This window comes from Mesoplodon mirus, assembly GCF_964341445.2.
Source record: "Mesoplodon mirus genome assembly, chromosome: 15".
NCBI classification, from domain to species: Eukaryota; Metazoa; Chordata; class Mammalia; order Artiodactyla; family Ziphiidae; genus Mesoplodon; species Mesoplodon mirus.
The window spans coordinates 86,595,189-86,620,211 of NC_138991.1; the positions used below are offsets into that span (position 1 = coordinate 86,595,189).

The 25,023-nt window shown below is 61.1% G+C and overlaps 2 protein-coding genes and 1 long non-coding RNA gene across 4 annotated transcripts in view; 2 read left to right on the plus strand and 1 right to left on the minus strand.

Annotated features, from left to right (window-relative positions):
* CYP2W1 (cytochrome P450 family 2 subfamily W member 1) lies at positions 1-5,848 on the minus strand. Its single transcript, XM_082600698.1, is given in 11 exon segments — positions 1-406; positions 645-1,030; positions 1,158-1,299; positions 1,622-1,752; positions 1,755-1,805; positions 1,892-2,030; positions 2,360-2,533; positions 3,809-3,966; positions 4,034-4,183; positions 4,496-4,646; positions 5,661-5,848. Coding segments are annotated over 10 exon segments (1,467 nt in total). The 5' UTR covers positions 5,835-5,848; the 3' UTR covers positions 1-406; positions 645-833.
* Positions 5,849-7,788: 1,940 nt separating this feature from the next.
* LOC309817218 lies at positions 7,789-8,804 on the plus strand. Its single transcript, XR_014296100.1, has 3 exons — positions 7,789-7,868; positions 8,423-8,479; positions 8,567-8,804. It is a non-coding gene; the product is annotated as an uncharacterized lncRNA (long non-coding RNA).
* A 4,755-nt stretch (positions 8,805-13,559) lies between these two features.
* Positions 13,560-25,023, plus strand: part of COX19 (cytochrome c oxidase assembly factor COX19) — a 48,313-nt gene continuing 36,849 nt past the window's right edge. Inside the window, exons 1-3 of one of the 2 annotated variants that reach the window (XR_014296085.1) lie at positions 13,560-13,681; positions 14,343-14,458; positions 17,929-18,072. Coding sequence is in view for 1 of the 2 variants with exons in the window: in XM_082644919.1 (XP_082501045.1) it covers positions 13,600-13,681; positions 14,343-14,458; positions 17,929-18,009 (279 nt within the window). In the remaining variant the exon portion in view is untranslated. Of the gene's footprint in view, positions 13,682-14,342; positions 14,459-17,928; positions 18,559-25,023 lie in introns of those variants that run through there. The other variant, XM_082644919.1, reaches the window with a different exon arrangement.

A 25,023-nucleotide genomic window follows, 5' to 3' on the forward strand; every position in this document is an offset into this window, starting at 1 on the left:
CCAGGGGAGGGACTTGTGGAGGCGGCTTCCCTGCAGACTCCTGCTCATCCTTCCCGCCTGAGCCCCGCCTGAGCCCTCTGGGTGGCTGCTGCCCCTCGGCTAGCTGGTCTTCTGCTAAGGGCGTCTCTGTGGTGGCCCCAGGGCTCAGGGGCCTGGCTCCAGGGGCAGAGTGCTGCCTGGGCACGGTGCCCAGGACCTCTGAGAACGGGGTGGGGTCTGCAGGAGACCCGCTGGACCCAGGGCAGGGCCTGGCACGGCACAGAGCAAACGGGAACGCTGGTCTGAGGCTGGCCTCTGGTGGACGTCATCCCGGGGCCCAGCAGCCCCTGCCATCTGCCTGCATCCCCAGCTGCAGGTGGGTGGCACCTCTGTGCCTGGCAGGTGTTGTCTGGTGACGCTGGCCCTGCTGGGGAACCAGATGGGGACAGTGTGGAGAGGGATGCAGGAGGGAGCAGCGGGGAGCCCAGGGGAGGCCTGTGAGGGGCTGCTGTGCCCGTGGGGGTGGGGGGACGCCCTGGAGGGTCTGCAGGGGGCCCAGGTGCAGACAGGCAGCAGCGATGCCCTGGGGTGTAGGGATGGAGGGAGGAGGGAACCCAGCTCTGCCCTGTGGTGCAGGGCCTGAGAGAGGGAGAATGGGGTCAGACCTGGGTGGGGCTCTCCGGCCGGGGTTGGGATACGCAGCCTGTGGTGGCCACGGCAGAGAGCCTAGTGGTGGGGAGCCATCCGTCCTTCCGTCCTGTCTCCATCACCTGCCAAGCACCCCAAGCTGGGAGTGACTCAGACCCTCCCCGGCCCTGGGACTTTGTCCCATAGTCAGGCCAGGCCTCTCGTGGTCAGCGCCCCTGCAGCCTGGGCACCGCACACAGGGCCTGGGCCGGCAGCCGCGTAGTGAAGGCCAGGGCGGGCGTGGTGTCCAGGGTGGCGGCGCTGAGGCCGGGCGGGGGCAGCAGGCGGTACCTCTGCAGAAGGCCTGCGAACAGCAGGAACAGCTCCGACCTAGCCAGGCTCTCCCCGACGCAGACGCGGCAGCCTGCAGGGGACGCGGGGTGCAGAGTGGGTGCCGGAGGCCGTGGCGGGGCAGGGGGAGCCCTGTGGGCTGGGGACCCTGAGCTCTCGAGGCCCCGGGGACCAGGCCGCCGCCCGCGGGGCTGTGGTACCTGCAGAAAAAGGCAGGAAGGCCGCCCGCTTCACGAAGCGCCCGTCGGCGTCCAGGAAGTGGCCCGGGTTGAACTGGCGGGGGGTCTCCCACTGCGTCTTGTCCAGGAGCATAGAGCTCAGGAGGGGCACCACGGGCGTGCCCTGTGAGGGCGGCAGGTGGGCAGATGGACGCCCCGTCCACCCAGGCGGAGACCACGGGGAGGGCGCCCTGAGCGGGGTGGGAAGGCAGGGCAGGGCCTGGCAGGGGTCTGCTGGGGGTTCGTGCTTAACCCCAGGTGACCCCCGTGGTGTGGCCCCGGGTCTGCTGTGAGGGGCTGTGAGGCCGAGGGCTGCCCCCCAATGAACCCGTCTCCTGCCTCCTACGGGGAGCCCTGGCATCAGGCACCCGAGTCCCTGAGACCCCCAGCCCCATCCACCGTGAACGAGAGGAACAGGTCGGGGTGGGGGGGCCTGACCCTCCCACCTTGGGGAGCAGGTAGCCACCCAGCTGGGTGTCGGAGGCTGTGCACCGCGGCACATGGGGAAGGAGGGTGATGAAGCGCTGGACCTCGTGCAGCACGGCGTTGGTGTAGGGCAGGGAGCGCTGGTTCTCCAGCCGGGGGGGCGCCCAGGCCCCAGCACTCGGTCCAGCTCCTCCTGCACCCGGCCTGCGGGCAAGAGGGTGGGTGCCAGCGTCCTGGAAAGCCTCTGCCCCTCGGTCCTGGGCCCTGCGGGAACAGGCTCACGGGCTCACCCTGCATGCTCGGGTGCTTGCCCATCAGGAGGGCGGCCCACTGCAGCGTGGCGGACGTGGTCTCTGTGCCAGCCATGACCATGTCCAGAGCACAGGCCACCACGTTGGCCTCGGCAAACAGGCCCCCGGGGTCTTTCCCCTGCGGAGGTGGGTGGGGCTGGGCTCAGCTGGAGGCTGGCTTCATGGACCCCCCCACCCAGCCCCAGGCTCAAGAAAGGCATAGAAGACAGAGGCCTGGCGGGAAGGATAGCGCCAGGATCCACAGAGCACCTACGACATTCTGGGTTCACCATGGCCTCCCAACCGCCCCATTTCACAGATAAGGAGACTGAGGCTCAGAGAGGCCCCCCAGGAGGTGGAGCTATGGCATAGGTCCAGCATGGCTCCCTCCCCAGCCCCTCTCCTCCTGGCTGGGGCCCCGGGATGCCCCCCAGGCCTCTTGGGTTGTGGGGTGGGTCTCACCCGCACCTGGCCCTGCTGGATCAGGGCGTCCAGGTAGCTCCGCACGGGCCCTCGCCCAGGCGTGGGGGGCCGCCGTGCCTCCAGGAGGGTCCTCAGGATGGCCCGCACCGCCTCCACCTTCCGCAGGACGGGCCGGTGCAGCTGGAGGAGGGCCCCGAGCCAAGGGTAGATGTTGAACAGCTGGGGTCAGGGCGCAAGACGGCGTGGTGGGGGGGTGAGGGCACAGGCGCCACAGCCCCACCTGGTGAGGGGCGGATCCGTACTCCGGCAGGTGTGCTCACCTGTCGGGGGGGGGGGGGGCTGGCGCAGCCCCAGACCCCGGGTAGAGGTGCCACAAGGGGGCACCCGCTCCCTGCTCACGGGGCCCCTCCCTCACCCTCCCAGTGGGACCAGCAGTCCCAGGGGGCTCTGATGAAGTCGTCCACCTGAGTGCAGGAAGGTGGGGCCGCTCAATAGGTAACACCCCTGGGGGTCCGTGCAAGTCATAGCAGGAGCCTGCCATCACGACCCTTTGCTCCCCACCCACCAAAGCGGGGACGAGGGAGAAGGGCGAGGGCTGCCGCTGTGGAACTAACTTTGGATGTGCTGCGTTGTGAGAAAAACAGAAGGGGACTTGCAAACTTCAGAGTTTCAGCTCACGACGCCGTGAAATGGGGCTCGCGGCACAGCCTGTCTGACACGGCTGTCAGCCACCCTCGGACTACACTCGCACCACCGTGTCCCCCAGAATGTGAGCCATCACACGGGGCACAGGCATGGAAGGCCACGGAACGTTCTGTCTCCCTGGAGCCCCCGACCCTCTGGCCTGCATCTTCCTGGGGCTCCCTGGTGGAACTCGGCCAGGCTACTCTCGGGCGGAGGCCAAATCTTCCTGCCCGTCCGAGCCTCCTCCAGCCGCGAGGGATGACTTAGAATCAGGACCCAAGCCATGAGTGCCCGCCCCACGCCCATGGGCTCGGGTCCTGGAGAGATGGGGCTGAGGAGTACACGTGAGCCACGCGCCAGCATCCGTGCCTACCCCGCCTCAACATGCGTGCCTGAGCACGGTATGGTTAAAACTGGTAATGGTGGCCACAAATGAGAACAGTTTACATTCTGGAAAAGAATGAAATGCACACTGGGGGTTCTGAGAATCAGGACTGATCCCTGTGATTCCTGACCCTGAAGGAGGACCCCCGGTTCAAGGGCTGGGGGCCTGGAGGACATCAAGCCCCATGTCCGGGGAAAAAATGCCCGGCTCCCACCCGCACCTCCGAGCAGATGCCTCTACTGCTGACGGAAGGTGTGGAGGAGGAGGCGAGGACCGCTGCTCCTCGTTTCCCAGGAGCACAGGGGACTGGCCTGGGGTCGCGTGGCCGGTGGAAGCGCGCCTGGGGCCTGCCGTGCTGCTTCCCCGAGGCGGCAGCTCAGCTCTCCCTGCCCCCACCCACCAAGGGGGGAGCAGCGACCTCTCACCTGCAGGCTGGGCGTCCCCAAGAGGACCATGACCTCGTCGATGAGGCCCATCAGGGACATGAACACGGGATCCCGGTAGTCGAACCGCTGGCCGAAGAGGAGCATGAAGGTGATGTTGGAGGGAGCCCAGCCGAGCAGGGCCAGCGGGAAGGGCCGGCCTGCGGGTGGAGAGAGGCCTCAGAGCTGAGGGGCCCCCGGGAAGGGGGCGCGCCAGCCCCCACTCACCTCCGTAGCTGTCCAGCTGTGCCATGAGGCACCTCAGCTCCTGCAGGACCTTGACGGCCACGGGCGCCCTCCCCACGCCCAGGCCGTGGAGGGTGCGCACGGTGAGCTGGCGGGCGGCCCTCCAGCGCTCCCTGGAGGAGAAGAAGATGCCTGCGGGCCGGACACCCCCGTGAGCAGCCCGGGTGACGCAGGAGGGAGCAACAGGGGGCTGACTGACGGGGTGGGGGCCTGGCTGGGGCCTCCCTTCCTCCCCCAAGCCTGGCCCCTGGAGCTGGCCTCGGCTGGCCCAGCCCTTTCTGGTGTGCCCTGGTCCCCGGTGCGCCCAGCCTGCCACGTGGACACCCTGGTGCTCCCCCTGGGCCACACTGGGGGCACTCCCCCAGCTGCCGGAGGTAGAGGGACCGACCCTTCTCCTTGGCCCCTCTGCCTGGCGGAAGCCCCCTTACCCCACCACACACCTACCTCCGCCTCCCTGGATGAGCTGGAAGATGGAGATGGGGGGTCGGCCGGCCAGCTCCTGTCCGGTGCCCACCAGGGCCTCCCTCACCGCCTCGTAGCCGGTCAGCACCACCGTCTTCTGGCGCCCCAGGTGGACAGTGAACACCGGCCCGTACTGTTCCGCGAGTTGGCAGGGACAGGCAGGGATCAGCCTGCTGCCCCGCCCCCAGGTCCCCTGGAGCCCCTCAGGCCCCGCCCACCCATATGTGGAAGACTCAGGGAGGCCCCTGGGCCTCTGTGTGTGCCCCCTCCCTTCTGTCCTCCTGGCACCCCTGCCTGAGATGGGAGGGCTGTTGTGTCCCCAGTTTACAGATGGGGAAACTGAGGCCTGGGGGCGGGAAGTGAGTTGCTGTGGATCACACGGATGGAGCAGGGCCTGCACTCCTGTCCACTGCCCGGTCTGCCACCGGCGTGCAGACGGTGGCTTCCAGGGCCTGGCACTGGGCACAGGCCTGAGAACCCTGGTGCCTGCAGCCTGACTTCGCGGGTCATCACGGCTCCCCACCCACCTGCAGGGCCTGGGGGCCACGAGGCGGCCTCATGATTGGGTCCTGGAAGCACCTCAGCCAAGTGATCATGGGAGCTGGAGCTCAGTCCGGGGGGTGGGGGTGGGGGGCGGTGGGCGGGCTGGATGGCCCTCGGGGGCGGGGCCAGGCCTGTGCCTCTGCTTCACCGGGCCAGCCAGCTCAAGGTGGGCAAGGGTGTTCAGCCTCCAGCCCAGGTGGGAGGAGCCACACCCACCAGGCCGCGGGCACTTCTCTGCGCTGGTCCTGGTCCTTCCTGTCGCCAGACCTCTGCCGCCCCCAAACCTGGCCCTCCTGCAGGCACTCATCAAAAGCTGCCTTCTCCAGTGAGCCCTCCGGGCCTGCTACTCCTGGCCCCCTGCTCCTTGGTCTGCCCATCCGTTTCCCTGTGGGGTGGAATGTCTTTCTCTTCCCCGAGGCGACGCAGGCACTTGGGCCTCCTGTGTCCCCTGTCGGCCCAGCATCAGGCTGGGCACGAACCTCCCACCCCACAGGGGTCCTGGAAATTGGGGGCTCAGCTTTCCCGAGATGGGGCTGGGGTGCCTTCAGGGCTGGCAGGGGCCCAGGCGCAGAGCCCAGCCGAGGACGTGCCTGCCCTGACCTACCTCCATCAACGACTGGTCCTGCTGTGACACACGCAGCAAATGTAGGTTCCCGATGAGGGGCAGCAGGCGTGGCCCCGGGGGCCAGCGGGGGGCCGGGGAGGGGGTGTGGGCGCAGGTGCGGAGGAGCCCCCAGAGCCCCAGGAGCAGCAGGAGCCCCACAAGCAGCAGGGCCATGAGGACAGCGTGGCGAGGCCCCAGCTCCCTTCCCGGGCGCTGCCCCCCCTGTGCCTTATAGGCCTCCGGGGAGCCCCACCCATCCCACCACCCGAAGAATGTGGAATGAGCAGTTTGCAGGGGACAGCCAGGCGGCTTAAAGCCACAGGCGTGCGTGGTATGTGAGGTCCAGTCTGTGGCAGGGGCCTAGTGGGGCTGGGGGCCATCTGGGGGCTCTGCCTTGCTGGGGAGCGCACCGCATGGCGGCCAGTCTGCTCCCCGCAGGTCTCGGCCTCTGCCCGGTCTCCCCATCAGAACCGGGGCTCAGGGGCCTTGAGCCCCGTCCTCCCCAGGCTCTGAGCCTCCCTCTGAAGGACCCCTTGGCCTCTTCCAAACCCACCACCACCTGTGTCCGCCCAGCTCCTCTCTGCCTGGGGCCAGGGGAGGACACCAGGAGTGGAGTGGCCCACGAGGTCTGCACAGCAAACGCCTCAAATCCTGGGACTTCAGAGGCCCCAGCGGAGAGGTCGCCCGAGTGGCGGTCTGCTCCTTGGTGGCTTTTCAAGCACTGTCACCCAGGCAGGAGGCCCTGGTTGCGCCGGGACGAGGCGGGGGTTCGGGGAAGCGGTGGGTCGCTCAGAGGGGCCCACCCCTCAGGCAGGGCTGGGCTTGGCTCACGAGCCCCCCGCCCATCTGGGCTGCACTGTGGCCTGCTAAACCCTGGTGGCCCAGCTGGGAGGGGAGGAGGTGCTGTTTGGGGAACGAGCTCTGAGGGGTGGGAGGGCTGTTGGCACCAGAAGTGGCTGCACCTGCTCCCAACACGAGGCTGCGGGAATCCCATGCGCGCCCCTGGGCCCCTCACCCCGAGGCCTGTCTCCTGGGGCACCATGCATACCCTTATGCAAACCCCAGAGCCAAGGCAGCCTGAGGGCCCTTACCCACTCTGAGCCCCGATTTGCACACCTCCCGTGACCGGGTGCTCACTACCTCACGGGCAGACCGTCCAGATACACAGCCGTGGAGCTGCAGTGAGGGAGGACCCCTCTCTGACTGCTGGGTCTCCGGATCGTTTGGGCTGAGTGGCCGGTACCAAGGCCCCTACTGGGTGCATAGGCTGGGGCTCCTGTACGCCCAGGACAGTTCACTTAATTCGTCCAGCGTGCATTTACTGAGTGCCTGCGTGTACCAGGCTCGGCCAGGAGCTAGGGCTACCGAAACTGGTGGCACAGGGATCCTAAAAGGTCCCTCCCCGTGTGGCAGCGACCTTGCCACGGGAAGTGCCTTGGGTGTTGGAGCTGGAGAGGTGGGTCACAGGAGGAAGGGCATTCTCGCAGAGGGAACAGCCTGTGCAGAGCCTGGAGGTCTGAGCCAGAAGGGGCTCTGGGAAGGCCTGGGTCATGGCCACGGGAGCCCCGCCCGGGTGGCCGAGCGGGAAGGACCCTCGTGATGGGAGTGCAGTGTGGCCGAGGCGCTGGAGACGGACTCAGGGTCCCTGTTGGGGGGCCTCCCTATCCAGGTCAGCGAGGTCGGGCCCCGAGGAACAGGCGGCCCCCGCAGTTGGACGGTGCCGCTGGGGAGGACGTGTCGCAGAGCGGCGTCTGTCCTGCACGGCTCCAGCCCCCGACAGCCTGGCGGGGTCACCCGGAAGCAGGCTCAGATGGGAGGCGTCCGTCCAGTGCGGGGTGGGGGTGCGCAGCGGGGTAAGGTCATGGGCGGGGCGGAGCAGGGGGATGGGCAGTGAGGCCCCAGGACGTGAGTGTCTCGGCTCCCAGCAAAGGAATTCGGTGGAAGATGGACTGGGGCTGCTGGTCATCGTCCTCTGACCACAGGGCAGGAGATTATCCCGGGGGAACCACAGGGCTCCCCGGGAGGAGGGGGGCCGGTGGGGCCGGGGAGCTGGCTCGGGCCTCTGGCCTCTGGAACCCGCCGGGGTGGGGTGGGGGGGAACTTGTGTTTTTAGTCTTCAAGAGTGAGTATTCGAGAGACAGAGGCCACAGCCGATATCTATGACCTGTGACCTAGCCTTGGAGTCACCCTTGGAGGAGGGGAGCCAAGGTAAGGGGGAATGGATGGGGGAGGGGCAAGGTTCTAGAAGAGTCTGGGACAGGGGAGGTGGATGGCTCTCAAAGGGTCCAGTCCGAGCTTTCCGGGGCCCGTCCCCTGGGCGGCCCGCGCTGCTCTGTCTGCAGCGTCCCGGGGCCGAGCCCGGCAGTCCCCACAGGCGGCGCCGGCAGGGCCTGCGGGCGTCTCTCCGGCACCGCCAGCCCCATCGCCTTTCCTCAGCTCACCCAGCGCCTTCCCCCCGCCCCGCACCCTGAACTAACAGCAACGACGATAATAAAATCCCCCCCTCACGCTCCACTGCTTTCGCAGACAAACTCCTAGAAAGAGCTGCTGCGCCCACCCGCCCCCTCGCCCCCCTCGCCCCTGCCCAGCCCTCGGAGAGGGTCCTGCCAGCCTCCAGCAACCTGTGGCACAGGCTGCGCCTGCGTGAGGTCCCGGGGCCGCAGCAAACTGGGCATTCGGCAGCAGGAAAGTGTCCTCAGCTGCGCGGTGGGTGTGGGCAGGGCTGGTTCCTAGGTATGAGTTGGGATATTTGTCTATTCCAGTAGGTGACAGACACACACCAGCAAAGAGTCCAGAAGTCCACCCAGTCCCTCAGCAAGGTGAGCGCCCTCCCCACCGTACCACTTCCTTGTGCATCCTTCAGAGATGCACCCTGTCGTGTACACGCTTTTTTTTTTTTTTACAAGTTTATTGACGTACAGTAAACGACGCATGTAAAAGCGTACAATTGGACGAGCTGAGATGCGTAGACACCCAGGGAACCTTCACCACATTCAGGACAGTGAACATCTCCATCAGCCAGAGTCTCCGCATTTTATTTTTATGGTAACGATGTAGCCAGGACCAAGCAGGGGCCTCCTTCCCACCACGTAACTGCTGCCTTGTTGCTGGGTTGGGCCTGCCTGTCCATCAGTCCGTCTCAGGCCCTTATGAACCTCCTGCTAAAAATACCTGTGTGGGGCTTCCGTGGTGGCGCAGTGGTTAAGAATCCGCCTGCCAACGCAGGGGACACGGGTTCGAGCCCTGGGCCGGGAAGATCCCACGTGCCGCGGAGCAACTAAGCCCGTGTGCCACAGCTACTGAGCCTGGGCTCTAGAGCCCGCGAGCCACAACTACTGAGCCCACGTGCTGCAACTACTGAAGCCCGCGCGCCTAGAGCCCGTGCTCTTCAACAGGAAAGCCACCGCAATGTGAAGCCCGCGCACCACAACGAAGAGCAGCCCCCACTCGCCGCAACTAGAGAAAAGCCCGCACACAGCAACGAAGACCCAACGCAGCCAAAAATAAATAAATTTATTTTTAAAAAAGCCTGTGTGCCCGTCCCTGGGCACAGCTGCCCGGTCACTGTAAGATAACTTCCTGGCAGCGCTACCTGAGCCAAGGGGTTGCTTCCCACCGGGGGAAGTGGCTGCACCCCCGACGCTCCACACCCCAGGCGAGGCCCCTCCTGCCCCCGCGTCTGCAGGGCCTCAGGAGGAGCTGCCTCCTCCGGGCGTCCCTGGTCTCCGCCGTGCCTTCATTTCCTGCCCCCCGACGTCTGACACCAAATGCTGGGGGGTCTCCTGAGCTCTGCTCCAGGCCAGCCAGTCCCTTTTCTTGGCAAAAAGAGTGATTTTTCAAGCTCGTGACCCCTGAACTTTGAGGTGGCGCCCACAACCTGGGGTCCAGAAGGGCCCCCCCTAGCCCCCGGTGTGGGGCCTGCCTCTGCATCGCAGGCACCTGAACCCAAGGGTTCTGTGCCTGGTGGGACTCTTCATAGGGAAGAAACCCCAAACTGGCTGGAGCAGGGCACTGGGTCAAAGGGCGTCCCCCCAACGTTCACATCCACCCAGAACCTCAGAATAGGACCTTGTTTGGAGGGCGGGTCTTCAGAGAGGCCATCCTGCCTCTCGTGCAGTGACAGAGGCAGAGGTGCAGGCCACGGCCACAAGCCAAGGAACGTGGGAGCCCCAGAAGCTGAAAGGGGCAGGAAGGACCCCCCCCCCGCCGGAGCTGCTGTTGGGAGATGGCCCTGCGACACCAGCCTCCAGAGCTTACAGGGTGTGAGTTGATGGTGTTTTCAGCCCCCTAGGCTGTGGTCCTGTTAGGGCAGCCCCAGGAGACCGTGGAAGCAGAGTTCAGAGAATTACCCCACTCGCAGAGACAAGGCAAACGGGTGACATGTGTCCCTTCGCGGGGTCACTGTCTAACCAGCCTGCCGGGTGCCGTTCAGCCTGGGAGGGTTGCTTTCTCTGACTTGCCGTTTATTATCGACCAGGCCCAGGTGCCGCGAAGCTGGAGGTTACCTTGCGGAAAATAGGAAAAGTGCAGGTGATTTTCCCCCATAAACATGCAGATGACTTCTGTCTGGCGGAGAAGATAAGCAAGGTTGTGGCTTTATTGTCCTGTTAAGACATTAACCTGACATCAACGTTAGACATTAACTCGTGAGCCCAGCTCAGCAGTCTCGTTCGTTCCCGAGCTCCTTCTCTGACTGCACGTGGATCCGTCAGGGTTTGACATTCTTCTCTGAACCAGCCTTGCCATCTAGACTCGTTCCCTTGTTAACGGGTGAGATAAAATTCTGACATGTGCTCAGTATATATTTGGCTGAAATCCTTTTAAAAATTACACTTTGACAGCAGAATTTGTCAAAGTGGAAAGATCAGCTATCTCTTAGTTTCAGGCAAGGGTTGATCCAGGGACCAGATGATGTTATTAGGATCTGGATGAATTCTCCTTGCTCCTGGGTCTGCTGGCTGCACTCTGGGGCGAGTGACGGTGGCCAGATGACAGCCGACCGCCCAGGCTCGCGTCCTCCTAGCCGCAGTCCAGTGCGCAGTTCCACTGGCTCTGTCCTGGTGCTCAGGCAGAAGCCTGGGAATTGTTCTGGTCAGACCTGATTGGCCAGGCCCCGCTGGCCAGGGGTCGCCAGGCTCCGACTGGGGCTCAGGTCACACCTGGCCTTGACACCCGAGGTGCAGGGTGTTCCCTAGAGGGGTCTGGAGTTGCACACACCTGGCTCCACACTCAGCCCTTCCATCCACTTGTTAGCTGAGGCAGACGGCATGTTGCAATGACAGCGCCCAGCCCGTAAGCTCTTCGTATAATTTGCCCTCCGCCCGTGGAGAGCAGGGGCCCTGCCCTTGAATTTTTTTTTTTTTAAAGAAGATGTTGGGGGTAGGAGTTTTTATTAATTTAATTAATTTATTTTTGCTGTGTTGCGTCTTTGTTTCTGTGCGAGGGCTTTCTCTAGTTGTGGCAAGCGGGGGCCACTCTTCATCGCGGTGCGCAGGCGCCTCTCACTATGGCGGCCTCTTGTTGCAGAGCACAGGCTCCAGACGCGCAGGCTCAGTAGTTGTGGCTCACGGGCCTAGTTGCTCCGTGGCATGTGGGATCTTCCCAGACCAAGGCTCAAACCCGTGTCCCCTGCATTAGCAGGCAGATTCTCAACCACTGCTCCACCAGGGAAGCCCCCTGCCCTTGAATTTGAGTGGGAGCTTGTGACCACGGTGGAGGCAATGCTATGTGACTTTTTTTTTTTAATAAATTAATTTTATTTATTTATTTATTTTTGGCTGCGTTGGGTCTTCCTTGCTGTGCGCCGGCTTTCTCTAGTTGCGGTGAGCAGGGGCTACTCTTCGTTGTGGTGCGCGGGCTTCTCATTTCGGTGGCGTCTCTTGACCTCAAGCCAAGGGGCTTGACCTCTCTGTGTCTCTACGTGTGACATGAGAATAATAATACCTGCCCAACTACGTTCATTCTACAAAAATATTTTTTTATTTTTATAGATTGATTGATTGGCCGCACCACATAGCATGTGGGATCTTAGTTTCCCCACCGGGGATCGAAACTGCGCCCCCTGCAGTGGAAGCGCAGTCTTAACCACTGGACCGCCAGGGGATTCCCTCTTCAAAAAATATTAACAGAACACCTACTGTGTTCTGGGCACTGTTCCCGGCCCCGTGACCCCACACGAATCAGCCCAGCGCGTAAGAGGGGTTCAAAAAACATTAGCTCCTTCCCCGATTTTCAAATCTGTGCACTGCTAAACATCTCCTACAAAGCAATAACCGCTTGTCAGGTACAGATATGTCAGTTAAAAGCTGGCCGTCACCTCCAGGTCACTGGGCCTCTGGCGCTTCACTGGTCCCTCAGGGCCGCCAGACGGAGAGGTACGGGCAGCCTGGTGGGGATGGGCTGTCCCTTTTACTGCTAAGTGGTGCGATCTAGTCAGGTGGAAAAGTGCTACTTGCTGGGTAATAAAAGCTTCCATTGTTCACCAGCCCTGGAAACACATTAATGAATAACCCAGTGTGCGGCCCCTGGCCCCAGCGGTGTGAACGGTTGTTAATACGTCAGGAACAGGTACAATCTTCCTTTTGTAGTTTTAAGTGGGCCCAGAGCCCCAGGTCGACCAAGGCCCAGACAATGGGATGGGCTCTCCCTGCAGACCCCTGCTGTCGGCCCACAAACGTGTGGTGGAGCTCTGTGCTGGCTCTGGACAAACAGAGAATCCAGCCTCAGGCACAGAGATCCGGTGGTGTGTACCACGGGCTGTGGGGGAGGGGGGGGCTTCAAGTGGGTGGAGGCAAGCGGATGCCTTCTGGAGGAGGGGGCACCCAAGTCAGCCCTGGAAGGGGGCAGGCCTGTGGGGGAGGGTCTGCTGAGACTGGCTGGCAAGCTCCTGACATTACAAGGGGCAGGGCCTGGGGGGAGGAAAGCTTGTCCAGAGGGGCCAGTGGTGACTCTGTGATGCTAAGGCCCCTCTGTGCTTACGTCCGGGGCCTGGCACACGAGGCTCTGCCCAGGGTGCAGGGCTGGGAGGGGCTCTGCTGGGGAGACCTGGGGTCCCCACTGAGCCCTTTCCCTGTTGTTACTGTTGCCATAACAACAATAATAAATGACCACCAGGGGCTTTCCTGTTTATGATGCATTTTTACTCTTATCTGTTGAATTGTGTCCCCAGATTCATATGTTGAAGTCCTAGCTCCCCCTACCTTAGAATGTGACCTTTTTGGGAACAGGGTCCTTGCCGATGTAATTAGTTAAGGTGAGGTCATCGGGGTGGGCCCTAATCCAATACAAGTGCGTCCTCATAAAAGGAGGAGATTTGGACACTGACACACAGGGAGAGGCCACATGATGAGGCAGAGATAGGGCGATGCGTCCACAAGCCAGCAACCCACCAGCAGGGATGGGAGAGGCCAGGAGTGGATGCTCCAATCTCAGACGACTGGCCCCCAGAACTGAGAGAATTTCTGTTGTTCTAAGCCACCCAGAGTGTGCACTTTGTTATGGCAGCCGCAGGAAGCTAACGCTCCTTCCTTCTCACCAGGCAAGCGCCAGGATTAGGCCCTGGTGCCCAGTGGGGAGAAGCCCCTGCAGACTCTCGGGGATACAGAGACCCACAGGCACAGCCTGCAGGACCGTGCAAGTCTGCTGTGTGTCCTTGGGCAAGTTGCTGAACCTCTCCGAACTTCCATTTCCTCATCGTGAGGAGATGACGGCTGGGTCATAGGGTCTCGCAGAGCAATTGGCGAGGGTCCAGGGCCTTTTAGAGCCCGGGGGTGGGGCCCTGGTGGTGAGGGCGGGCCCTATAGAGCGAGGGGCGGGCCAAGCGACCAGGGGCCGCTCGCCGCTCGACGTGATCGGCGCTCCCGCGGGGGCCTGCTCGGCGCTCGGCTCTCCGTCCTGCGTACAGCGCGCGTCGCTCCTGAAGACTCCGGGCGACGCCATCATGTCGACGGCTATGAACTTCGGGTCCAAGAGCTTCCAGCCGCGGCCCCCGGACAAGGGCAGCTTCCCGCTGGATCACTTCGGTGAGCGGGGGCGGTCGGGGCTCCCCGGCCGGACCGGCGCAGCCCTGGGCCGGCTCGTTGGAGCCGCGCGGCCGGGGCGGCACTGGCGTCTGCTCGCGGTGCGGGCGGGGCCGCTGAGGCTGGGTTCGGCCCGGCCGGGTCCGGTCCCGGCTCAGGGCCTCCCGCCGCGGCCCGAGGGTGGGTGCCGGACGGGGCTGGGGCCTCGGAGCCGGGGAGGGGACGCGGATTCCCGGCCTCCAGTCTGGGGCCGACGTTGCGTCGACAAGGTCCTTCGCGGGTGTGAGGCCCGCGGGGTTAAACGGGTGTCTCGCGCGAGAGCGAAGGACGCTCCTGATCGTCGCAAACTACGTGGAAACCAAGGCTTCGGAGATAGGTTTATGGATGGATTTTTTGTGTGCCAGCATTTCACTGAGAAATATTAGACACACGCGGCAACGTCGGGAGAATCCTGCGTGAGCTCCCCGGCGCCGCCGCCTGGATGCCCTCCTTCTCCTGTACTTGCTTTCCCACTTGGTACATTTGCTTTTTCCAGTCTGTTTCCAGCGTGTTTCGGGAGGAAACCAGTTTTCAAAGGGGGAGGAGGGGGGCTGCCAGTAAGGCTGCCGGGCGGGCCTGTCATGTTGTCACTTTAAAAAGGAAATACTTTTCTGTTTCGTTACAGGTGAATGTAAAAGCTTTAAAGAGAAATTCATGAAGTGTCTCCGGGACAATAATTTTGAAAATGCTTTGTGCAGAAATGAGTCAAAAGAATATTTGGAGTGCAGGATGGAGAGGCAAGTACACGCCAGCAGTTGTTTATGACTTCTCCCCGCTCCCGCGTCTCTGGCTAAAATGTTTATTCCAAGAGGTCGTTAAGTGTGGGCCTCACTCAGGCCTCACTCAGTTCAGCCTGTGTTTCGGAACTGTAGGGCTGCTTGCCCGTGAAGTTGAGGCTTTTCAGAGATTCAGTTATACTCCAAGTTGTTTAGCCATCATGGGAACCTTTTCTCCAGTGATAGCATTGGACATGATTGCCTTCCTCCGAGTATTTTCTTTCCAAATTTGGGTGCTCCTGACATGTCATTCAGCTTTCAGAATCGCACATCATAAAAATGCTGACTGAGGGCCTCCCTGGTGGCGCAGTGGTTGAGAGTCCGCCTGCCGATGCAGGGGATACGGGTTCGTGCCCCGGTCTGGGAGGATCCCATATGCCGCGGAGCGGCTGGGCCCGTGAGCCATGGCCGCTGGGCCTGCGCGTCCGGAGCCTGTGCTCCGCAGCGGGAGAGGCCACAACAGTGAGAGGCCCGCATACCGCAAAAAAAAAGAAAAAAAAAAAAGGAAAAAAAAAAAAATGCTGACTGAGTCGAAAGACTTGAAGTTTTTTGGGTACGCAGCTTATTCCTTTAAATATTTTTCTTGGACCTTTAAACATTTTTCTTGGAACATAAAAGTATGTGCTCTATTGTTTTGTTCCACGTCGGCTCAGAGCTGTTTGCAGCGTGACAGGTGAGACAATGGGCCGTGTAAGGAACGATGAACGAGGAGTGATTCTATCTTTTTTTGTTTGTTTGTTTTGCGGTACACGGGCCTCTCACTGCTGCGGCCTCTCCCGTTGCGGAGCACAGGCTCCGGACACACAGGCTCAGCGGCCATGGCTTACGGGCCCAGCCGCTCCGCGGCATGTGGGATCTTCCCGGACCGGGGCACGAACCCGTGTCCCCTGCATCGGCAGGCGGACTCTCAACCACTGCGCCACCAGGGAATCCTGATTCTTCCTGTCTTAATCAGAATTTACTGGACCTCACCTTTAAAGAAAACAAGAATGCTCTTAACTGATCTGTTGAGATTTTCCTTAAAATAAGTACTATTGTAAACCTTCACGGGGAAAGTGTGTAACGTAAAATTACATCCTTGGGTGGGAACTTTTATTTCTGCCTTTTGAGCCCTTCATTAGTTCACTAAGGAGTCGAGTCATCAGAGGCCTTGTCTGAGGACAAGTTGACATAAATCTGAGTCCCATTTTCATTTTCCCGTAACAAACTCAGACATTCCCCCCCAGGCAAGATCTCCTGTGCTTCTCAGGCCCCGGTGTGTTGAGGGCTGTTGGGGACACTGGGGCCTTTGCGGGGGACGGACCCTCAGGTGGCTTCCTGAGTCGCGCAGGCTTGCGGGGCTGGCATCTGACGACGGGCCGGCCCGAAGCCAGCTCTGCCGTCCCCGAGTAGCGCATCGGTCGGATCTGCACGTTCCAGTCACTCTCTTTCAAATTGATGCATCTTCAAAACACCTGAACTCCGTGAGTTTCTTCTTGGTATGGCCACGCCTCTGAGATTGAGTTTGGAGCTGGTCTCCGCCCTGTGTGAGGGTGTGAGCAGGTTGCCCGCCTCCCCGAAGCAGCTCGGGTCACCGTCCCTGGGTCAGTCATCCTGGGGCCAGCACGCGGCCCAGCAGCTCCTGCGTGAGGTTGCTCGGAGGGTTTGGCTTTTTGGGTCCCAGAGCAGCTCCTGCTGCCTGACCAGGGCTTCCAGGCAGGGCCAGCAGAAGGGCCCTCTTTTCCCCATTTGCCCCTGGGAGGGAGCTGCCCGCATCTCCATGTGGTGGCCCCTCCCCCAGCGCAGCTTTTGGGCACCAGCCTCCCTGGGCCGCTGAGGACGTGGGGAGACAGGGACGCGGCCGGCTGCTCTGTGGGTCCCACCATTCAAGTGGCTTCACTGGTTGGTCAGGCGACGTTTGGATGAATGTACGAGGATGTATGTGTTTCTGACTTGGTCAGTTATTTTGACTGGAGACTTTCAGTTTGTTTTCAATGAAAATCCTCAAACATACAAAAGCAGAGGATCGTCTGGATCTCCATAACCATCACCCAGATTCAGGGTCAAGATTTTTCCCATTTTGCCCTTACCCATCACCCTTTTTAAAAGCCTCTTTTCTCCTCCTCTTTTTTCCTTTCTGCTGACATTCCAGACCTTATTTTGCCCCTACCTACTTCACGTGTGTCGTTTTAAAAACCAGACCTCAGTAGAGTTTGCAAGTTGCCTCACGAGGATTCGGGCCCCGTCAGCCTGAAGTGGACGTGTCTGCGACTTAGGTGGGGGCACGTTTTCTCACAGCAGCAACTGTTAAAATTGGGGTTGCACTGTTGGCAGAGACCCAGCAAACACACGTGTGATCCACGACCTCAGGTCCGGTTCCCGCCTGAGGCTGGGCCTCCTGACCGGGTGCCCCAGGGTAGAGCAGACGGTCCTGGGAAGGCCCTCTGCCCATCCCAGGGTGCGGCCAGTGCACACTGGTTACTGTCTTCAGGTGCGGGCGGGTCCCCTCTGGAGGCGCTGTCTCCTGGCCTTTTCCAGCTCCCAGCGACGCCATGTCCTCGGCCCGAGGCCCCTTTCTCCACCCGCACGTTCCACGGTGCTGCACCTGTCCCATCCTCTCTCCTCTTCACATTTTTTCTCTCTGACCGGAGCCAGCGAAGGGTCTCTACTTTTAAGGATTCATGGGATGAGGTTGGTCGCCTGGACAGTCCCTGGGGTCTCGTCTCCACATTGGCTGGTTGGCAACGTTATTTTCATCTTCATCCTTAACAGCCCCCACCGTGTGAGGTCCCACCACAAGCTCGAGGGATTAGGGTGTCCTTTGGGAGTCGTGGTCCTGCGACCACAGTGAAGTCTGAGCATCAGTTGTAAGAACTGTCGGCCAGTTGAACTCTTTTGGCAAAGATGTGGGAAGGTTTATCGTTATTTGCCTATTTGGGGTTTAAGGAGTGTCTTGTGCCTCCCATCGCTGTATAGTTAGTTTAATCTGCTGCCGGGTTAGATCGTGCCACCTGGGGTTTGCGATTCTGGGGACATCGTCTTAAGGACTGTTGCTGGGCCGCTGGGTTTCGTGCGCATGGCAGTCGGGGCAGGTAAAGGGGGCGGGGGTGGAGGGACTGCACCCTGGGGCCGCCAGGCGCTCTTTCACCCCTGCACCTCGACCCGCTCTGCCTCTGGTCTCCTGCTGGCTGTCTAGGCGGCTGGCCCCGCGAGCTCCGGGTCCCCGTGACGAGGGAGGTGTGGCCGGGAGCACGGCGGGGCTCCTCTGTCCTGGCCTCGGCTGCTTCCTGCTCCTCGGGGTTGCAGGTCTAAGGGTACGAATCGGGGTCTGTTCCCAGGACAGAGTGGTTGGGGGTGAGATGGTGGCGGGTGCCCACGGCCTACCTCGGCCCCGCGTGGGCGGTGCTTGTCCTTCTCCCGGCCACCCTGACAGCGCTCACTTTTCCTTTCAGGCAGCTGATGGCACGAGAACCTCTGGAAAAACTGGGATTTGGAGATTTGGTAGATGGAAAGTCAGAGACAAGAACGGAACCGTGATGGGAAGAAGCCCGCAGTGCTGTGTGGGGTTGTCCGACGACCTGCCGCCCCAGCAGCTTGCTTGTAGGTACCGTGGCTCAGGAAGGGGCTTTGGTGACGTCCCCGAGGTGCCGCTCGAAATCAAGACAGACACCCCTCCCTGATGGATGCGCCTCGTGGCTGGGAAATGGCTCGTCTTCTGAAGCTCCCAAAAGGATTCTGGAAAACCATTGTCCCTTTTAGATCCCATTTTCCCCCAGGAGTGTTAGGTCTTGTCTTTAAGTTCAGGTGTGTGATGGGGCTCCCGGGGAGGTGAGGTGCCGGATGACGTCTGCCTAGTGAGTGGACACCGCGGGTTCCTGTGAGATGCTGGATTCACATCACGGGTTCTGTGTGTGTCTTTTCGGTGCAAAAGTGATAAATGTTCACGAGTTGTGGTCTGTTATGTAGACAGATTGTCAGGAAAACGTTTCCTAGCAAATGCTTTTCTCTTTGTACTCATAAATATACGTGCCTTTTCTTTCTTTCTTTTTTTTAAACAAAAATAGGGGATAAGCTTGGAAGTGGGAAGCAGTCTGGCTTTTGATTTATCTGACTTCTTGATTTTTTTTTTTGGTGATGCACAAACACCACGTATCTTTCTGGTCCAGGGCCATTTTCTGATTTGGATCAGATGATATTTGTTAAACTAGATGGTTTAATTTTAGGAACTCATTTGCTGTAACTGAGAAACAGAACGTCCCCCCTGTCGATCGATGTGCACGGTGGCCTCCAGTGCTTTTACTCCGAGGAAGCCCCTGAGACGGCAGCCAGCCCTGCTTCCTGGCTAAACGTGGTCGGGGCAGTGCGTTCCCGCTGAGAGCTGCCCAGGGCACTGTCAGGACAGACCTCCTGGGGGTGCAGACCCCACGGTGGCGTTTCTGGGGTGCCTTGTCACGTGGTCTCAGAACCACAGCGGAGCCCCCAGACCTGCCCTGTGGACTGCCTGCTCTGGCCCCCGAGTCAGCTGGCTTTTGTCCCAGTGTGGCCAGTGCTGGGAGGATCCAGGTGTGTCCCCGCTGGTGGGGACAGCCGGCCCTGATCCCCCCCTTCTTCTGCCTGGCGACCCAGGCCGGGCTCCGGGAAACCCTCGTGGTCTGCTCCTCGGCCGTGTCCAGTTCTCTGTGTTGACGTCCCTCTGCCTCGGTCCTACGGTGGTGGCCACACTCGGTCAGGCCCTCCCTGATGGTCCCTCTGAGGCCGCTCCCACCTCCACGGGGCTCCCCAGCACTGCTGGCCACGTTGGTGGTCCAGCACCAAGCGCTTCGTCTGCGGTTTGTCACTGTTCAGCATCGGCTCTCTGTCTGTCTAATTGTGCCGCAGGTTGTTTCCATATTTTTAGCTAGTTTATGAAAAGCCACGGTTTCTGTCAGCAAAGTGAGCCACAAAAATATTCTGTGTTTTCCAACAGTGCAGCGTCACACACGCACAAGGTTATTTATCGCAGCGTTGTCTGCAATTGGAAAGTATTTAGAGACGGGGCCCTGGGCGGCCGCAGGAAGGACTTGGGGAGAGAGAACGGAGGGCCCCGCGCTGCCCCAGGGGCGGCGCACCGAGAGCGGGCTCCGAGGGGGAACCAGGGCCCAGAGAACGTCGTGGTGAGAGAGGGAGAAGGAACCAGCACGACACCCGCGTGCCTGAGCAACAAGAAGCTCCGGAAGGCAAACTGGAAACCAGGGAGGATGGTTGCTGACAGGTGTGGGGATGGGGGGCAGCTCTCTGAGTGCTTCTGACTCGGAGCCATGTTCTTGTTTTACGTGCTCGAAAGATAAACCGGGACGTGGGGGGGCCACCGTGGGACAGCGGCAGTGACCCTGAGCCCAGCCGTGTCGCAAATGCTGACTCTGCCCACGGCAAAGGGGCCAGCGGGACGGGACTTGCCCAGGTAGCTTTGGAAAATAGTGTTTTGACTAAAGCTAGAGACAAAAAGACGAGATTTGTACCCTGCTTAGTATGTTTGTTCTTCATGTGGACAATGGTTCTGAGGCTGTGAACTTTAAGCTGGAAAAAGCTGGAGCTGTGTTGTGGGTGATGCGAGCCGGGGGTGTGGGATCCTGGTTCTCGGACATCTGCCAGGGCAGCGGGTAGAGAAGCAGACGTATAAGTGTGTATGTGCGCGCGCGCGTGTGTTCGTACAGACGTCCCCTCGCTCTGGGCACCAAGGGACCAGGGGCAGTGACCCCTGGCAGCACGGATCTGAGCCTCTCTCCAGCAGGAGGACCCAGGGGCAGGAAAGTCCAGGTGAGGCTGGACCCTCTTGTGTCAGAAAGTAAGGAATTGCTGGAACCATGCTGGGCTTGTCGAGAGGACATGCAACGGAGCTCCCAGTGGCCCGATGGGGGACCAGTGGAGCCGCAGAAGGAAGGACTGTAATGGGCTTCGGCTGCAGAATCAGTTCCTACCCAGGAGCCCCTGTTGATGGAAATAATGAATGGGGTAGACGTATCAGTGCAGGAAGGGACACCCCTCCTCCGGGTCCCAACCCACATGGGAAGAAGGGGCGTCGGTGGTCCTGAGATGGGTGGGCGGTGTGATGTGGAACAGTTTTGCCTGGTCTGGAGGGCGCCCCGCGAGGCACTTGGCAAACAGCTGAGGCTTCTCAGCGTGGTTGCCTGACTGCCCGGTCCCCACAGCGCCTGCCCCGACCGATGCCCTGAGAAGGCGGCATTGCTTCTGCCGTTGTCTTGCCAGGAGTGCCCCACCTCAGTCTGGTGAGCACACGCAGACACACCTGACATGAGGGACGGGCTGCAGAGTGAAGAACAGCGCTCCCCAGGAGGGCCGCGTCCTGGAGAACAGATGGAGGGGCTGCCCCGGGCCAAGGGTCCAGGGAGGCTAGGGCCACCAGGGAGCCCGAGGGCCCGCAGGTCAGTCACAGCACTTCTTGTCCTGTGCTCGCAGAGGGTGTCGTTGGGAGAAGCAGGCAGACAGGACTGTGGCCTGTTTCTGCAACTTTCTGGAAGTCTGGAATTATTTCAGAATCGTTTAAAAAAATGTTTTGCGCTACGCTCTTTGTAGTTGAACTTTCTATGTACGTGATTGGGTAAATACTTATTTTGAAACCTTCATGAATCTCAAATAGAATGCAGACGCAGTGGTTTCTGCGTCAGGAGGGGACAGTCGGGCTCTTGACAAAGGGCAGCAGCTTCCCGCACTGCCTGCTGGCTCCTGGGTCTCAGTTGCTAAAAACGCCAGGCTCGGGTCCAGACGTCCTGTCTGGTCCTGCCAAAGCTCCTGTGAGATATTTTTAGTTGCCCATCATTTGTCATGTAAAGAATGCCTTTTATTTCTCGTATATACTCGTGATGATGAGCCAGTGACATTATTAGAAGACAATTTCCAGAATGTTTTCCAAGTGTCCTCCTTAGGCAGGAGGTAAGCCGGAGCAATCAGGTCAGACCTGGGCCCACAGCTGCCTTCCCGGCAGGTGAGGCTAACGGAGCCCCTTGCCCTGGCTCTCACTCCAGCCCCTGGGGCAGAAGCTTGGGGCGCAGGGCCAGGCCACCCTCCGTCTACAGCCTCACGCAGGCCTCCACTCTGCTGGCTGGGCCCCAGGTCCTTTTAGCAACTCTGTGAAAACCTCAGGCAGCACACAGGGTGGCTGGAATATGTTTATTGTTCAGGAAGGCAGTGTTTTTATTTTTTAAAAAAGGCAAGTCAGGTTTCTTCCCCACTAACAGGTCAGCACAGACTTGGTGGCTTAAACAACACACTTATGCCCCAGCCTGGAGGCCACAAGTCCAAAGGCTCCCGTGAGCCGCCTCCTGCCAGGGGTTCTGGGGAGGGTCCGTCTCCTCCTCTTCCAGCTCCTAGAGGCGCCGCGCTCCGTGGCCCGAGGCCCGTCCTCCATCTGACCCAGTGGCTTCTCTCCTCCCCGACTCGGCCTCCTCCCCACACCTCTCTCTGGCCCTGACCCTCCCACCTCCCTCCTGTTAGGGCCCTCGTGATGACATTGGGGCCCCCCCCCGCCCCGGCATAATCCTGCCTCCCTTCTCAAGACCCTTAACCACACCTGCACAGTCCCCTTTTCCATGTGGGGCCGCAGAGTCTCGGGTTCCGGGACCAGGACGTGTGCACTTCAGGCCGGTCCTCAGCCGGCAGCACCACCTGCCGGTGGTTTGGGAGGACACTGGAGCACAGCACGGGGTGCCTGAGAGGCTGGGTGGCGGGTGGCTTGCTCAGGCTCCAGGACAGCTGAGCGCTTGTCCTGATGACCCACAGCAACCCAGTTGTGGGTCGAATTTTCTCAGCGCTGAGTTTAACTCCCTATGTTTTTGGACTCTTTGGCACTGGCTTTGCTGCTGCTTGTTGCTGGCAGACGGAGAATGGGTATGTACTTAATAACCGGGATCAGAGTCACTGCCGGCGTGGCGTGTGGGACGGGGCCCCCCTTCTTGTCAGGTGTCTGTCTGGACGTCCCCGATCCTCTGCAGGTGTGAGCAGGTTTGGAACCCTGAACAGCAGGTGTTCAGGACGCCTGCCAGTCCGGGTGGTTTCCTGGTACTTTTCTTTTTTATTTTAGAAACTTTATTCTCCGTCAACCTATTTCCATTTTAAGAGTTTGTGGAAGAACAGCTTAAGACCACTCCGTGGCGGTTCCTACCCGCTCAGTGGCCTGAGCAGCGGGGAACCCCTGAACAGGCACAGGGGGCAGCTGCATGCCTTCGGACCAGTCCGCCACCTCTGGCTGAGCAGCAGGGAACTTCCTTTATGGCTGTATTTTCTAACATGCACGTATCATTTTTATAGAAACAATAAAGTCATTGGTTTCAAAACGCTCACTGTGTTTAGTTGTATTTTGTATCTTGTACGAGTTGCGTGCCTGTGGTTGTAACTGGATGCGGCCCACGAGCAGAGACTGTGCCGGTTTGTGTGTCGGGTGCTGTGTGGCCTTGCTGGTTGAGGGCAGGCTTTCCGCCACCAGGGTGTGGACCCTGTCGGCTCTTAAGGGAGGGGCCGCGTTGGTTCCTCGTGGGAAGTGGGAGCTCCGGCAGTGACCCTGGTTGGGGGGACAGGCTGACCCCCAGGAGCATGTCTTCCCGTCTGCGGTGCCGCTTCCCCAGCCTTTACTGGGGAAGAAAGAGCTCCTGTCTCCGGTGTCTGTCATTCTACCTGCCTGGTGCTTGAGGTCAGTCTTTCAGTGAAATTAGGTATTTATGGACTAGAAAATAGGGGCTTTATTGTTGCAGGAGGCATAGGGAACGTTCTGTTAACCTGTGGAGCAAGTGACCTTGTCTTAACACTCTCTCTTAAAGTCTCTCCTGGAGGGATGGAATCACGTCTCAGCTGTGCTTGTGGAGTGGGGGTCCCACACCCCGGGAACAGGGCCGAGGGGGCTCCTGCAGAGCCCTGGGGGGGAGTGGGCGTCGGGGAGTCTTGGAACCTTCTGGGAGCCTCCATCTGCAGGATTCTGCCGGCTGCCCTTGCGTGGGATTTACAGAGCTACGTGCGACGGCAGGTGAGGAGCCAGCTTCCGGGGGCCCAGCGGTGCCTCTGGTGGCCGCTTTCTGACTGTGAAGGGAAGCAGATCTCTCGGGCCCTGGGGACAGAGCGAGGCCCCACGATGGACGCTGGGGGCTGCAGACTGAGTCGGGGGGACAGGGCTTTCTGAGGATGCTGAGCCGAGTTACCACGTCAGGGCAGTGGTGGGGGCAGTTAGGGTTGGTTAGGCCAGGAGTGGGCCAGCCTTGCCACCGAAGGACAGAAGCCTGGGGGCCTTCCCCTTCCGGCGACTGCGGTCCTGGTGCCTCCGGGACAGAATGTGGTGGTGTGGCGGCCCCTGCTGGACGGTGGCGGCACTGCAGCGCCTGAGTCACCTGTGGGAGGGCTGTCCCCGGGGGCCCCCGAGGGGACAGTGTTATGTGCGGTGGCCTCCACACTCCAGGACCTAAAGATTGGACCAGGGCTGTGCACCCCTGAGGCCCCAGGTCCTGCTGACACGGCGGCCCAGCTGGGGGGCCCTGAGCGCAGTGGGGGCCCCAGCTGAGGCTCATCAACTCTTCCTGCCCCCCAGTGCCTGGGCCAGCGCCCTGCTCAGCACGGGCTCAGTGATGGCGGCAGGGGCCTCGCCGTCCACACCCGCGGGCTGTGTGCCAGAGGGTGGCGGAGCCCCGTCCAGAGGAGACCACCCTGGGGCACAGGGAACTGGAGGAGGGCTCGTGCCAGGCCTCCCTTCCCGGCCTTGCTCTGAGCAGAGAGTCCTGGGCGTGATGACCATGGGGCGGGCTTTCCAGAGACCCCCGTGCCCTCGCTGGGTGGCAGCGCCCCAGACTTGGCTTCTGACCCCCGCATTTGATGGTTACCACCCTCACGGCCCTGGGATGGACTGCGGTCAGCCGGGGGTTCTCACTAGGTGGTAGCTGAGGCTCCCCGAGGCCGTTCCCGCGTGGCCAGAACCTGAGCTGAGGGGACTCAGGCAGAGTGGCCTCCACGGGGCCTCGGCAGGGTGGCGGCTCAGGAGAGCAAGACAGAGACCGCGGCAGAGAGATAGAGGGAGAGAGACAGAGAGGAGAGACACACAGAGAGGGAGAGACAGAGTGCGCCAGGTGGAAGCTGCATCCTTTCATGGCAGCCTCGGAAGCAACGTCCTCCCCGGTTGGAGTGCTCCTGGCTCCCGCCCCAGGTAGGGGCGAGCAGGTAGATCCCACCTCTCCGTGGGAGCGGGGAGGAACGTCAGTGATGTTGTGGAAGATCCTGGGGGAGGGGAGATGGATGGATGGTGGATGGACAGGGTGGGGCACAGACAGAGGGCCCCTCTCTGGGAAATCCAAGACCGCTCACGCCCCGCCCCATCCTCCTGTCCGACGCCTCTCCCGACAGGTTGGGTCAGAGCCCGGGCCCGGCTCTGTTTGCAGTCTGCAGAGCCTGGTGAGCTGTGAGATGCTTCCACAGCCTCCCTCTGGGAGTGGGGGGGGTCCCTCGTGCTCAGTCCTCAGACAGGCCTGTGGTCTGACCCTGGAGACACGCCTCAGGAGGCAGGTGACCCAGGGCCTCCCC